The sequence below is a fragment of the Ochotona princeps genome, chromosome 3 (genome assembly GCF_030435755.1).
Source record: "Ochotona princeps isolate mOchPri1 chromosome 3, mOchPri1.hap1, whole genome shotgun sequence".
Classification (NCBI taxonomy): Eukaryota; Metazoa; Chordata; class Mammalia; order Lagomorpha; family Ochotonidae; genus Ochotona; species Ochotona princeps.
In genome coordinates, this window is record NC_080834.1 from 30,441,574 (window position 1) to 30,456,646 (window position 15,073).

The 15,073-nt window shown below is 50.0% G+C and overlaps 1 protein-coding gene across 1 annotated transcript in view; it reads left to right on the forward strand.

Annotated features, from left to right (window-relative positions):
- Positions 1-15,073, forward strand: part of KCNJ6 (potassium inwardly rectifying channel subfamily J member 6) — a 253,462-nt gene that overhangs the window by 191,726 nt on the left and 46,663 nt on the right. The window contains exon 3 of the mRNA XM_058661627.1: positions 1,072-1,992. Within this exon, the coding sequence (XP_058517610.1) occupies positions 1,072-1,992 (921 nt within the window). The remainder of the gene's footprint in view (positions 1-1,071; positions 1,993-15,073) is intronic.

Here is a 15,073-nt window from a genome sequence, read left to right on the forward strand (position 1 = left end):
AAAGACAAAGGCCCTTTTGCCATCCTTGCCCCTGTGTGAGCAGTTAGCAAGGGAACTAGGTGTGAGGCGGGGCTATGAGTTGCGTGTCTGTTTCACGCAGGCACATGTCAGGAGTAGCCTGGTTGAACCTTACAGCCACCCCAGTCAGTCCTGTGGGCTGGGTATCATGTGTATTTCAGAAATGAGGAAATTGAGGCTCAATGAATTTAGATGGCATTGCAGTAATTATTTCAGACTTCCTGACCAGAATTCCACAGGCTAGGAAGGGGGGTGAGGATAGGGACTTAAACAACAGGCATTTAGCGCTCCCCAGTTCTGTCCTGGAGGCTGGAAGACCCAGGTAGCCACAGGTTGGTTTAGGTGAGGACTTTGTGCTGCCTTGCAGAAGGCTGCCTTCGTCCTGACTCCCATCATTGCTTCTCCTCAGTTTCTGTGCACCCCAGTGTCTCCTCCTCCTCTTGTATGGACAAGTTGATCAAGTCCAAGGTTAGACCACTGCTGCAGTGGCCTTGTTGAGCCTTCCACTACCTCCTCACAGGTGCAATCTCCAAAATAAAGTCACACTGGGAGTCAGGGCTATCATCCAGAGGTGTAGGGGAAACACAGAATTCAGTCCGTCCCAGATGGCGCATCCAAGAGCCCACAACTGTGAAGTCTTCTACATTCAGAGCTCACCGCCTGTCCCACGCCACAGTGAGTCTGCGAAAGGAGGCAGCTCATGTGAGAGCTGATTCGGCAGAACCCGGTGCTGGGAAGAAGCCCAACCTGTTAGGCAGAGTTGGGAAGGACTCATGTGAGCTGGGTCACTGGATCAGGCAGGAGGCCCCCTGGATGGCACCTGGTACAAGCTGCTAGGCAAGGTCAAGGAGGACTCATGTGAGCTGGGTCACTGGATCAGCCAGGAGGCCCCCCGGATGGCACCTGGTACAAACGGCTTTGTGTTCTTGGCTCACTAAATGCAGATAACACTTGCTTACACCCTATTGTGTATGAAGCACATGCTTCCCGATCCCCCAAACACCTGCATTTCATTGGGCTTTTTCTTTTGTTTTCTTCTCTCCCAACCACCAGCTAACGTCCTGGAGGGTGACTCCATGGACCAGGATGTCGAGAGCCCTGTGCCCATCCACCAGCCAAAGTTACCTAAGCAAGCCAGGGAGGACCTGCCCCGACATGTCAGTCGGGACCGGACCAAAAGGAAAATCCAGAGGTACGTGAGGAAGGATGGCAAATGCAACGTGCACCATGGCAACGTGAGGGAGACCTACCGCTACCTGACCGACATCTTCACCACCCTCGTGGACCTCAAATGGAGGTTCAACCTGCTCATCTTCGTCATGGTGTACACAGTGACGTGGCTCTTTTTCGGGATGATCTGGTGGCTGATCGCCTACATCCGAGGGGACATGGACCACATAGAGGACCCCTCCTGGACTCCCTGTGTCACCAACCTCAATGGGTTCGTCTCTGCTTTTTTATTCTCCATAGAGACAGAAACCACCATCGGCTATGGCTACCGGGTCATCACGGACAAGTGCCCAGAGGGAATCATTCTCCTCTTAATCCAGTCTGTGTTGGGATCCATTGTCAATGCCTTCATGGTGGGATGTATGTTTGTAAAAATCTCTCAACCCAAGAAGAGGGCAGAGACCCTGGTCTTCTCCACACATGCGGTGATCTCTATGCGGGATGGGAAGCTGTGCCTGATGTTCCGGGTAGGGGACCTCAGGAATTCCCACATCGTGGAGGCTTCCATCCGAGCCAAGTTGATCAAGTCCAAGCAGACCTCAGAGGGGGAGTTCATCCCGCTGAACCAGACGGACATCAACGTGGGCTACTACACGGGGGACGACCGTCTGTTCCTCGTGTCGCCACTGATCATCAGTCACGAAATCAACCAGCAGAGTCCATTCTGGGAGATCTCCAAAGCTCAGCTCCCCAAGGAGGAGCTGGAGATCGTGGTCATTCTTGAGGGCATGGTGGAAGCCACAGGTAAGACGGGGCCAGAGGCTCTTTTAGACTGGATCCAGCATTGTGACAGCAACAGAAACAAACGTCTCGCTCACTGTTGATACCGGCCCCTCCCTTCATGAAAGTGTGTGTTCTGTGTGTCCTTAAGCATATCCACCAAGAAGCTTAACCATTTAGTCTTTGTTTTCTGTTGGCGAGTCAGTGAGAGCTCTTGTCCATGGGTTGACTACCCAATGCCTACAACCTGGGCCAGAACTGGACCGGACTGAATCCAGCAGTGTGGAACTAACTCAGTCTGAGTCTCCCAAGCGAGTGGTGGTAATGACTCCACAGTAGCCATGAGCTGCTGCTTCTCAGAGCGGGTTGAGCCTGGGCTCAGAGCTGAATACAAAACACAGACGCTCTGATGAGGCGGCCATCACACGCAGTATCTTAACCACGAGGCAAAGTGCCCACCATCACCACCACCCCGCCTTAGCTTTTAAGAACCCTTCAGAAAATAAGTTATTGAGTACCTTTAAAAATAGATTCATATATTTTTTGAAACTTCCAAATATTTACTTAGACTAAAATTTAGTATCTCTAAAGGACCCTCCAAGTGGTTTTAAAACACTGCTCATTGAAATCATTGAGGTTTTTTTTATCACCAAGCCAAATGGAAGAAAGCAAGCCTCCCAAATGAAGTCCAGCCTACTGCTTTAATTAAAGAGAGAGAGAGAGAGAGAAAGGAGAGAGAGAGAAAAGCTTTCACCTGCTCCCAGAGCCCTTAGTGACCCCCCCAGAGTCAGTCATGCCTCTCTGTCAAGTGCACCTCATGGCTCCCCACGCTTCACTCGCTGGGCCCGTGAACATCTCATGCTGTGGACCTAGTCAGGATGAAACTCGAGCAGAGAGATAAGTAACTGCAGATCCATCCTTCTCGATACCATCGGTGCTGCTGTTACTGGCTCGCGGTGGGTGTGTTTTAGCGATAAGGATCTATTCCCCCAGTGGTGAGCACAGTTCCGTGAAAGCGTACCTGTCCAGCAGCTGAGCACGCTGCAAACAGAGCTACAAGCTCCGAGTGCTGCTAAGGGCAGCGTCTCCTGGGCAGAACAGCAGCCAGCACCCTGCTCACTCCTTCCCGTACTGTCTGCCTTTCTGAGTTGCTGCTTTGCTCTTGGAGTCCTCACCCCTTAATACAATCTCCCCGTTTGTGCTTTTCCGTCCACCTCCTGGGGCTTCAGGCTGGTGGTTCTCTGAAAGTGTGCGATCCCAGGTTCTTTCTCCTCCTGCGACCACCTCCACCACCTCATCCTGGCCGTCCCTCTCCAAGGACAGCCCTCCGCCATGTTTCTGTGCCACCTGGCAAAGCTTCAGCCTCCAGCCATGTTCTCTGGGGTGGTATCACTTTAGTAATAGGTTTTCAGATCACGGCAAGCATCGAGAGGGCAAAGGAAGGGCTTGGCATGGAACTTAGTGAAGGAGGACACCGCTTTCCACAGAGCAACAGGAACATGAATCCAAGCTGTGACAGTCGTCTTTCCTTTTATTGGTTGAAAACACAGATTTTTCCATCCACTGGTTCATGCCCTGAATGCCCACAGCACCCAAGGCTGGGCCCGGTTGGCACCAAGAGCTCTCTGTGTCTTCCCCACGTGCGTGATAGGGCCCTAACTGCTCAAGCGACTCTCTGCTGCCTCTGAGGGTGTGCAACAGCAGGAGGCTGGAACCCGGAGCTGGAGTGAGCACTCAAACCAGGTAGAGGATGCAGGCATCAATTGCTTGCTCCTAAAAATATTTAAAGACTAGTGAATCAAAGCCAACTCTCCTTATCTCTGCATTCGGCATCCGTGGCTTGGATCCACACACACGGAAAACCAGTGCCTGTACTGAACCCCCACAGACTTCTGCTCTTGTTATGCCCTCAATAGTGCAGTGTAGCCACTGCTCACACAGCGTCGTGTGAGGTATCGCATGTCATGCAGAGATGCATGCCAGAGAGCGTGCAAAGGTGCACCTGCAGGTTTGGGTAGGTGCCAGTCCCTGGGGCCAGGCCTTGCCCCGTGTAGTGCTTGGAGTCTAGAACTGAGTGGCAGCGACTTGCTCGTCAGGGGGCCTCTCCGGCCTGTGCCATGCTAGGTTCGTTCTTTATTTCTGACTCAATCGCCCCTCTTTCCGCTTTATGAACTCCCGATTCGCCTATCTCCGCGAGCTCAGGGACTCTGGCTCCCCCTCGTGGTGACCATGGCGCTACTGCAGCCGACGGCACCCTCGGACACTCCCACACCCCATGCTATATCCTGCTACCAAACTGTGGCTGTGGTGTCAGGAACAAAGGCCACTGAAAACATCCCTTTGGCTCCTGGCGTTCACCTGAGCTTCCAATTTCCTTCAAACCCAATCTAGAAAAACGAACGAATCAGGGAGCAAGCCAGTCATCTTTGTGATGTCGGAGTTTTGCGATTCTCCCTGGGGCAGGTGCTCTCTGTCTGATGACAGCTGGCGCTGAGCGAGCCTCTCCAAATGGAGACGTGAGATTTCTTGGTAATTAACAGAGATGCTTGCCCAGGAGCATTCGGAGGCCTTTGCCTGCCTGGCTTAGGCAATGCTGGGTGGGAAAAGCAAGTCATTGCTAATTTTGTTCTTTAAAAAAAAAAATTACTTATCTACTTTCTGTTAAACAGAGAAGAGGTGTTCTAGAAAGTTCTAGAAGTACATGGAAGCCGCACAGACCTTGTTTGTTGTTCATGGGATTCCTGCAGCAAAAGATTGTCTGAATTTCACCGGGATACTTTTTCTTTGTGAGTGAAAGATCTGTGAGCATTCAAGAGGCCCTTGGGGAGAAAAAAGTTTCAATATTTCAAAGCGGGTTTTAAAAATGTACACCAAAGCACAGTTCTGGAAACCCAGCTCACAAGGATCAAATTACACATGTTAGGACGGGGTTAGAAAAGCAGGCCTTCCCTGGACTCCTTCCTCCCAGTCTGTCTTCTTTGATTGTAAAACAACTGTCCAGTAGCCTGGGCTCTCAGGCCTCTTTGCAGGCTGAGCAGCCGCAGAGCAGCGCTATCTACATGTCGGCATGCGGTGATGCCAACTGGTGCTTCTGCACCCATGCCTTGCCCCCAAAGGCCTGTGTCGGGTCCCTGCAGGTGCTGGGGGTTCAGACGGGCCTAGGCTGTCCGTGCCACTGGGGGCAGTGATGTCCCCTCTCCACACAGGTCACTTCAGGGCTGGAGATGGGAAGTCAGCTCCTGCAAGGCAAGCAGGGAAGTGTGCTCAACCTTGGGAGCCTTGAAGGGCTCACATTCCAGCCAGGGAGGACAGGGCCACATCCGGGACAGATGGCTGGGCCTGTTCCTGCCCCAGGCAGAGGGACATGCGAGGTGACCTTTCGCAAGTCTTCTAGTCATGCGATTCTATTTTTGGAAACGAATCAACTCCTGGAAAATTCTGCCACCAACAGCCCAGACATCTAAGAGGGGGCTGTGTCTCATCTGCAAATGTATTTTTGAAAGGGGGCCGTTTCGGTCCCCAACACATGGGTGTTTACAGCAGGTTCCATAGCTACGTAAACAAACATGATCAGCAGCTGCAGCAAGTGGCATTAAAATAGTAAAGCACTCACATCAGAGGGTATTTATAGGAGCCAACGGGCCTCGCCGATGGATAACGGCTCCTCAGACCCGGGCCGGCTGCCAGCGCACTCCCGGCTACAGCCTCTCAGATTGACGCTCTTCCATATTTAGCCCGCCAGCAATTATACAACTGTGACAGGCAGCCCCTCTTGTATGTTGTTTTATTACAATTACGGAAACTATCAGCCACGTGGAGAATTGGACGGACTAGAGCACTGTGCACCTGCCGCTGAGTTGCAATGCTCGTCAGCGGACGGCCACACTCGTGGTGACTGTGTCCCAGTCACTGCACCCAGCTTAGTCCCTTCCCAACACGTGTATCTGTTAACCAAGGTCCGCTCTGATGCCTGACCTGAACACCAGTGCTGTCCTCACATCGATTAGCCACCAAATGTTTCCACTTCCAGCTGTCGGCCACATGTCATCATTTTGCTTTTTACAATCTGCCAGTTTGAATCAGGAGCCAATCACACGTTTCTTTCCTGCTCCTGAGTCCAGCAACTGCCCTGCCCTCTCTGCCCATTGTCCTCTTTCCTGAGAAGCTTCTCTTTTTTTTTTTTTTTTTTTTTTTTTTTTTGCTTTTCAAGATTTATTTGTTTTTCTTGGAAAGGCAGATTTACAGACAGAAGGAGAGACAGAAAGATCTTCCATCCGCTGGTTCACTCCCCAAGTGGCTGCAAGGGCCAGAGCTGGGCCAGTCTGAAGCCAGGAGTCAGGAGCTTCTTCTGGGTCTCTTACATGGGTGCAGGGTCCCAGGGTTTTGAACCATCCTCTGCTGCTTTCCCAGGCCACAAGCAGGGAGCTGACTGGGAAGAGGAACAGCTGGGACAGGAACTGGTGCTCATATGGGAAGCCAGCACTTGCAGGCGGAGAGTCAGCCAACTGATTAATTTAAAGGAGAAAACTGGAATATTCAAATAACTACAACTATTTTTTGTTCACAGTTGAGATTTTATTGGTGTTGAATCAGTACACGGACATTTCAATTTGTATACAATGCTTAACATACGTACCAAGAGTCTAACAAGCCGTGAATTGTCATTTTTGAAGTTATTCCAGTGACTTTCCAGCTTCAAATTTGGAGGCAGCCCTCCTGGAAGAGGCTACCAAGTACCAGTGTCTGCGGTTGCTGTCACGGAATCCCACCCACTCACAATTGAATATTCTTGGGGGTTTCCTGACAGGAGGCTCCCGAAAGCACCGAGAACCACCAGAGATAGTCTGATCAAACATGTCCATTTATTGTAAAGCAAGCACAAACTTATATAGACTAGAAAAGGAGAAGGCAGAAGGACATTCCCTGACAGTCCTCCCATTCAACAGTGACACCATAACGGCTAGAAGGCATGGTTATCCCTCTGGACCCTCCAACCAAATCACAGGTCCCATTTCGCAGCAGGCACAAAGCTGTGCCTCAGGGCCTCTGGTCACAGTCACCGTATTTGGCTGGCAGGTAGACTGTGTGTCACATTTGGCTTCTCAGTCGCTTATCAAGGAAGTCCCAGCACAGCTCGTCCAAGCACAGAGAAGAGAGACCAGGATGCAGCCCACCACTCTTGCCCGCATGACCAACGAACAGACCAGCTTAAAGTCTCGGTTAGCAAAGACCATTGTCAGGGAGTTCCCCCGGAGACACGGTGTGTCCTGTGCCTGATCTCCCACATGGGCTAAGCAGGCAGAAATCCAGGGGTGATCTCCCCCAAATATCACATACATGACATACACGAGCCTTCAATCTTTCATGGCACGTTAACGAAAACAATTAGGAGTCCTGAACTCCCTCAGCCAAAGGTCTTACAGTGTGCGCAGTCCTGACAGAGAGATGAGGAGTGGTTTGCTGTAGGAAGCAGCTCTACTGACCGACGTAGGAGAAGAAACTGAAAATTTCCGAGACAGATGAAATGCACAATTGTGACTCCAAGTCGCCACTTGGTATGCAGTGTGTTGTAGGATAGAAAAACCACGCACCTGTGGAATGTGAAGCTGACACCCAGACAGGCTGAGCCTCCCCTAATTCAATATCCCACTACTTTCTGGTTGTACCAAAACATAAACAACCAGCAATGATTTCACTTCTTGTATCACTTACACTTAGGAAATGAGATAAGCTGGGCCTCCTTCCTTCTTAAAAATGTTTCTAGAGCTACCAAGAAACTTCTACTTACAAAATAGTTGGTAAATATATTCTCCTGGATTGTGCAAGAAGGGAGACAGGGAGGGACTCCTGGAAAGGCTCGGGGTGTGGTGTTAGTAGACTCAGCATTTTCTCTTCTCTGTCTCAGAGGGTCAGTGTGTGCATCCTGCAGGGAGTCTGCACAGAGCTTCAGTGGCACCTCAGCCTGCCTTCCCCTTGTTCCACTGTGCCTTTGGCTTGTACTTTTTTTTGTCCAAGAACTTGTCCTAGCCAGCTGCCTTCTTGGGTCTCGTGTCCACGTTTGCAGCAGCAGGCTTAGCTGACAGACCCTCCGATCTCCTCTGGAGGGCCCTTCCACAGAACTGACCTTCCTCCTGGGCGTCTTGGCTGCAAAGAGATTGCAAGCCCAGTACCTGCTGCTTGCGGTACCTTTGCAGTACCTTTGCAAAGCTGGGCCACTTGATCACAGCTGCGCCTCCCACCACCCAAGCTCCTGGAACCCGCAGTGGGAGCATCTGAAGTGGGAGAAGTGGAAGGCGGGAGGAAGGCAGCTCACTGCAGCACACAAGGTGACGCTTTCTAGCCACCTCGATGGCTGTGGAATCTGCACTGGCAACTCAACCAACCGCAGCTTGAAAATATCCAGAGGGAAGAACTGCCCCTGCCTTGGACATGCACAGGCACTGCTTTTTCTTGTCTCTCCTCTAATCATTGCAGTTTAACAATTATTTACACAGTGACTACATCACGCCAGGAATTCTAAGCAACCTGGAGATGGTTGAAGGAGGTAGGACCGGGTAGATGTGACTAAGAAGTAGATTACCTGCCATTGTCTAAAGGGACTTGAGTATCTATCGGTTTGGCATCCGTGAGGGTCCTGGAGTCCAAGCCCCGTGGATCCGGGGGGGGGGGACGACTGTGTAGACAAGGACTCAGGCTGCTGCCAAGCAGTCATGCCCGTGGAATGCTAGACACAGGGGCCACATCCCACCCTTTGTCACAGAAAAGCTCATTCCAGTCTGGCACAGCATCACCCATACACAGAGCGGGGAGCACCAGCTATCAAACCCCAGATCACGAAACTTTTGAGTCGGACAGAATCTTCTCCCAACTCTGACTCACCAGCTGAGGAAATAGAGACCCAACGGTTCAGTGATTTAGCCAGAAGCAGAGTAGGAACTCAGGAGCTGATCCCACCAAAAGTAGTGTTCTCCATCAAGAGCGCTGTTAGTTTGTGACAGTTGTGCAAAGAAATGTATCCCAGAAGACAAGTGGCATTTCACCAGCAGGTGACCCATGTCCATGTACTCTCTCGACTTTTCTCCTACCACTGCCTCTTCCTTTTCTTTCAGGTTTTTCTGTTAGTTCTCAAACATGCTCGGTGCACTTCAGAACTCCATGGGCAGCGAATCAAATATTCAGCAGTACTACATTAGAATGAGATGTGCCATAAAACGGTTCTGAGGTTGGAATTAAGGGAGCCCACAAAGCTATCTTGGGGCAACTACGATGCTCTATGTGGTCTGACTTCCATGTACAATGTTTCTTTGTGGTATTCAAAAGCCCATTCTGGTAGGATAGGTGAGACTGAGATTTCAGAATCTGGAAAGAAAAGATGACTGTGTTTAACCCACAACGTTCTCGGGCTGTTCCTGGGATTGCTGGTTCTTCACTGTTACGCTTTTCACATCATATTCTCTACTTTCAATACGTTACTGCTAAACCCGCTATTAGCAAACCATTCTCTCCATGTACCATACTTTTTTTCTCCTAAGAGCAATAACCTTGACGGCTTAAGCTAGGAAAAGAACTAATGGATGAGATGTGGAATCCAAGAATAAAAATATCCACAGAAGTACCCTTTCAGTAAGTCTGTAGTAGGAAAATAATTTTTGAAAAATTAAGAAGTTTACGAATATATTTTTTGCACCAAAATCTGCTACCTATTAACATCAAGAAATTCAACTTTCCTTTCTTCTTGGAGTATTAGATTCAACTCATCTATTCAAGATTTCCAACAAGACGTGACATTAAAAGCCTATTAAACATTTCCCATCACTCGGAAGGCAGGGCACCAAATCACCATGTATTATTGTTTTGATTGAAAAGATCAAAATACTGGATTAGACTGTTCATTTTAAAAACCCAAAACTAAAAATGTCATTGTTGTCCCTTCTGAAAATGGGCCCAAAACATCCGCTGGAACGCATGCTCAGACCTCATTATTGAGGACTGTTATCAGTCCGCCAAAAGCTCACAGAGACATGGAACTGAAGACCACTCGGGTGTAAAACAGGCTTCAAATTCAGGCATAGTTTTTCAGAATACACATTTTCCATGAACTTTTTGAAGTTTAAGTTCAAAATTGGACTCACAAATCAACCCTGATCCACACATCCTAAGCCAATAACCATCACCTTGGGGGGAAGCAGCCCCATTCATATTAGGAGATGGGTGCCAAATATTGTGGTGCCTCTAATTATCATATTGTTAAATAGAGTCTTGTTATTTCCTGAGGCATTCAATGAGAGGAGAGCTGACAGTAGGTTGTTGGTGAAGCTTAAACCCAACAATTTCTAGTGCTTGGGAGAAGGGCACTGAAGAGAACTCTTCAAATTGTTCACATGCACATACATGCATACGCACATGGATGCACACATACATGCATACCCACACCTGCTAAACTGTTCAACAGCCAGGGTGGTGCTGTAGACCAGACCCTCGTTCCTCTGTCCTCCGACAATCACACTTTGGCAATCTTGTCTGTTGTATCGATGTCTTAGGAAGCTACCTTTCGATAAGTAAGCTGTGCCAGCAAGAGATTAGCATCTCAGGGGCATGTACAGCATCAGGTTGTCCCAGGTTCAAAGCACAGTCACTCCATTCACTGGTTTACTTCACCTTCTTTTGCCTCTGCTTCTACAACTCTAAAATGGGAACAGTAATGATACGTACCACTCGGGCGACCTTTCAGCCTCCTGAAATTCATTAGATTTCCCCCGGGGGCACCAGTGGAAGACAAACCAGAAGAAAGCGTGGCAGGGATGGGAAGCCAGGCTTGTGTCTGGAGGGATGGTCCCAGGGAGTGATTCCATTGTTCTCAGGAAACTTGCAGCTGGTGCCTGTAGAGAATGACAAAACAGGCCCCCTCTGAATCAACCCAGTGGCGAATGTGGACTGCTGAATGCCAGAGCATGCAATGTCCAAACACAGAGCAAGGATAAATGCCAGCCTGGCCTGTGTCCCAGCTACCTACCATGAATAACAAATCAATGGGCACTGAATTAATGACGATCAGTGGACCGAGTCAGAAAGGATTTTTGCATTCCTATAGATAGTTACATTTCATCATTACAGTTTCTGCCAAAAGTGGACGGGAGTGCAGACAATTCCCCAGACTCCTGGGATACTGCTGCAGACAAGAGCAGAAGATTGCATTGAAAAAATGGCATCCCAAGGCCCAGCACAGTAGCCTAGTGGCTAAAATCCTCGCCTTGCATGCGTCGGAATCCCATATGGGCTCTGGTCCATATCCCAGCAGCTCCATTTCCTTGCTGGCTTCCTTCTTATGGCTTGGGAAAGCAGTGCAGGATGGCCCAAAGCCTTGGGAACCTGCACCTGTATGGGAGACCAGGAAGAAGCTTCGGGTTCCTAGCTTCAGATCAGCTCTGGCTGTTGCAGCCATCTGTGGAGTGAATCAGCAGAGGGAGGACCTTTCTCTGCCTCTCCTTTCCTCTATAATTCTGATCAGCCTTTTCATAAAAATAAATCTTTTTTTTTTAAGAAAGAAAGAAAAATGGCATCCGCACATTCCCAACTTCCTTCTGGGTGCTTGTTTTTCCCCTATAGTGATTTTTATTTTTTTGAAAAATTTTATATAGTTGATTAGAGTGATAAGGGACAAGAGTTACAGGAAGGTGGGTGAGAACATTATTTGTACATTCTCTTTTTCCTTCCTGTATCTGGGGGGAGGGAAGAGGTAAGGGAGAACACCTGTGTACCCTGGGATGGAGGACAACCACCAACACCACCCCGGGGACCCCAGTGTGGGGCATGCTCCAAGGACACTGCTCAAGCGGTTTTGATAGTTCAACAATTCTGAATTGCTGGGTCAGTTCTGTCCTCAGCCCTGTCTTTTATACAAACTAATGGGTGTTGCAGCCCAGCCTGGTCCTGCTTACCACACACTTGGCCTTCACATATGTCAGTGGGAGTAGCCACCTAGTTAGAGTAACCCGCAATAACTTCCACCAGGCCCGCCCCCTGCCCTGGTTCCCGTGCTTGCCAGAATGTAGAGCAGACTTGTCCAGTCTGTCCCACATCCCATTCAGATCTCATACATGTTAATGGGCATTGAAGCCTGGTTCAGCCCAACCAGCCCAACTATCCAACCCACAAACATACTAGCAGATGCCACTCTCTGTCTAGCCATGCCTGCCCCAGTCCTGTTTCTGATGTTCTCCAGTGGGAGTGGCAACCCAGAAAGGAGGTGCCCACTATTTCCCTACTGGGCCCTCTTCTGGATCTTGCACTCTTTTAGGTGGTTCTGCAGTTTAACTTGACAGAATTTGTCCCCCTCACCAGCATCTGCCAGCTGACACTGCAGCAAAACCCAACCACTCTGGCTGTGCATGCACCAAGTGGGAACAGTCAACCCAGCCTGGCTTTCTGCTGATCCAGGCCACATGATGCCAAAAGGTGTTGTATCCCTGCCCGGCCTGGCCTTTCCCCATCCCAACTCTCACACTCACCAGTAGGAGGGGTGGTCCAGCAGGGAAGCCCTACACAGCCTCTCTACCGGCTTCGTCTCCTTCCTCCCCCACAGGTCTCAAGTGTGCCGGTTGGGTGCTATGATCCAGTCTGCCATGGCCCACCTCACCTCGGCATTTGCCACTTGGTAATATAGCCTGGCCAGACCTGACCCACCCCCAATTCCAGCTCACGCTGGTGGGCCAGGCCTGTCTACACCATCAAAGGCAAAGGCCAAGACAGGTGAGGGACTATGCCAAGCTGAGTCAAAGCAACCACTGGCACACACAAGATCTGTGGCTTGGAACAGGCCTGGTTGGGGAGCTAAGGGGATGCCCTGGCTGGGTTATGATTCCCACTAATGGGTGAGTGTGAGGGTCACAGTGGGGGCTGCTATCTAGTCTCAACATGGTTGCAGTGTCCCTTGGCACAAATGTGAACTGGGTCTGGGGTGCACCAGACTGAACCAGACCCCAGCACCCAAATGGTGCTTGTGAGAACCAGGGTAGGTATAAGATGGGCTGGGCTAGGTCTCTGAGCCATGCATGAGCTGTGTCTGGTTGTGGACCAGGTTTGGCTGGGCTGTAACATCCAACAGTAAAAACTGGAATGGGTGAGGGCCAATCAGGAAAGGCCATTGTTCCTGCTAGGATGGAAGGTGGACTAAGTAGAGCTAGCCCATGGACCCACCAATGAATGTGTGATCTGGCACTGGGAGAGGTTCTGGTGGAGGAGCTTGGGGAACTCCGCTGTCAGGATACAGTCCCTGCAAGTAAGTCCAAGAACCATGATAGGGAGCAACCCAGACCAGGTCAGGTAATCATACCCACTGGCATACATTTGGTCCTAGTCAGGAGCAAACCAGGCTGGGCCAGTTCACATCACCCACTGGTGAATCCAAGCACCAGAATGGAGTGTGGGTCAGTCTGGGTTGGGCCGCAGCACAAGCCAGTTCACATTAGGGCCAGGACTGGGGACTGGCTGGGCTGGGCTGGGCTTCTGGATGTTTCTTAAGAACTCTGAAGTATCAGCTGATGCATTCATGTAGGAAACATGCTTTTATGCTATTAAAGAAATCATATTTATTGGCATAAGGGCCTAGAATTACTTCTGTTTGAAAGTAGAGATGAACTCAGAAAAGTGGGGCAGAAAAAGTGCATTTATGGGTGGGAAATTCCATCTTTCACCTTCTGGGAAAAAAAAGCTCTGGCTGTCATGTCTGTCTGCTTGGGCTGTTATGTGGCTGTCACAGCGATCCCTGGGGTGACAACGGCCGAGTTTCAGTCTTCATTGGCATGACAGATCCATCTCCTGTTTGCTCCAGGATGCACCCTGCAGGCAGCCCGTAGGTAGGATGTGTCCAAATAAATCATCCTACAGTGCCTGCTAGCAATGGGAGGGGAAACAGTGGTGGTGGTCATGACCACCTTGCACATGTGCAGTAGAACCACATTTCTGCTCCTGTTGCGGATGACCATGGTACTCACCAGTCCCATCACTGTAAACGCAAGTACTCAGGAACCCCCAGTACAGGAACACAAGCCAACGTGTGATGCTCCCTCCCTGTGTCAAGAGTTGTTATAGAAATGCAGCTCATGGCAAAACCCCCACCATTCTGGATTCTTGCCTGGCATTAAAAGTGAGACACCCCTGCCAGGTCACCTGGGACATGCAGCACAGCTGGAAGAGAACCTTAGGTAGGGTGAAGCTACAGAAACTGGAGTTTGTCACCATGACAAAATCTAGACGATCTGGCATGTTATCAAATGTCACACTAACACTTTGACAAGCTGGCTGCTGTGTGCTGCCAAGCACACCAGCCCAGCCAGCAAATGAGTTTTGCAGCTAGCTGCTTCCCAGCATGCCTCCCCACTCCTTTCAGCCTGTGCCTCACTGGTTAAGGGTTTGATGTCAGATAGGCTGCACTCAAAATCCTATCCCCGGTCTTTGACTCTCCCTGTGAGTGGACACATAACGTTCCTCAACTTCACCAAAACGTCTGAGAAATGGGAATGACACTGATTCTGTGTGATGATTTGAGTAAATCCTCCAACTCTTATCCTGGTGCATGGTTCATCCTCAGAAAACTTAGAAAAGGCATCTATGATCCTGTGAAACTCAAGCTGTCACTCACTTGTGCCTACTGGATGTCATTTCAATCACTAACTAAGATGCTCTGCATGGGTTACTTCCCAGCCTCCCTCAAGTTGGCTCTGGCCAGGGAGGTTAGGGGTGAGAGTACCAGGCTGAGGTCATCCAGAGGGTGAAGTTGAAAAGGCAGGACACAGCCTCGGGACAGCCCACCTCCACAGCCCATTCTTCTCCGGATGCCACGGGGGAGATGCAAATACAGAGACCCTCTGGAAATCTCTGAAACCATGGTTCTAGATCAGAGGTCATGACCATCCTGGCTGTTAGGGCTCAATGATGCATTGTTATCAGTGATCTCTGGCCTCGGCTTCCCCATCCAGTTCATGTTGCCATAGTGCAGAAAGTAGGCAGAGCTGACCACTCTTGCATAACCATGGGCATTGGATCTCCCCAAAGGAGCAGCCCACTGGTTCACACCCCCAGTCATAGTGAACTCAGTGCTATAAGT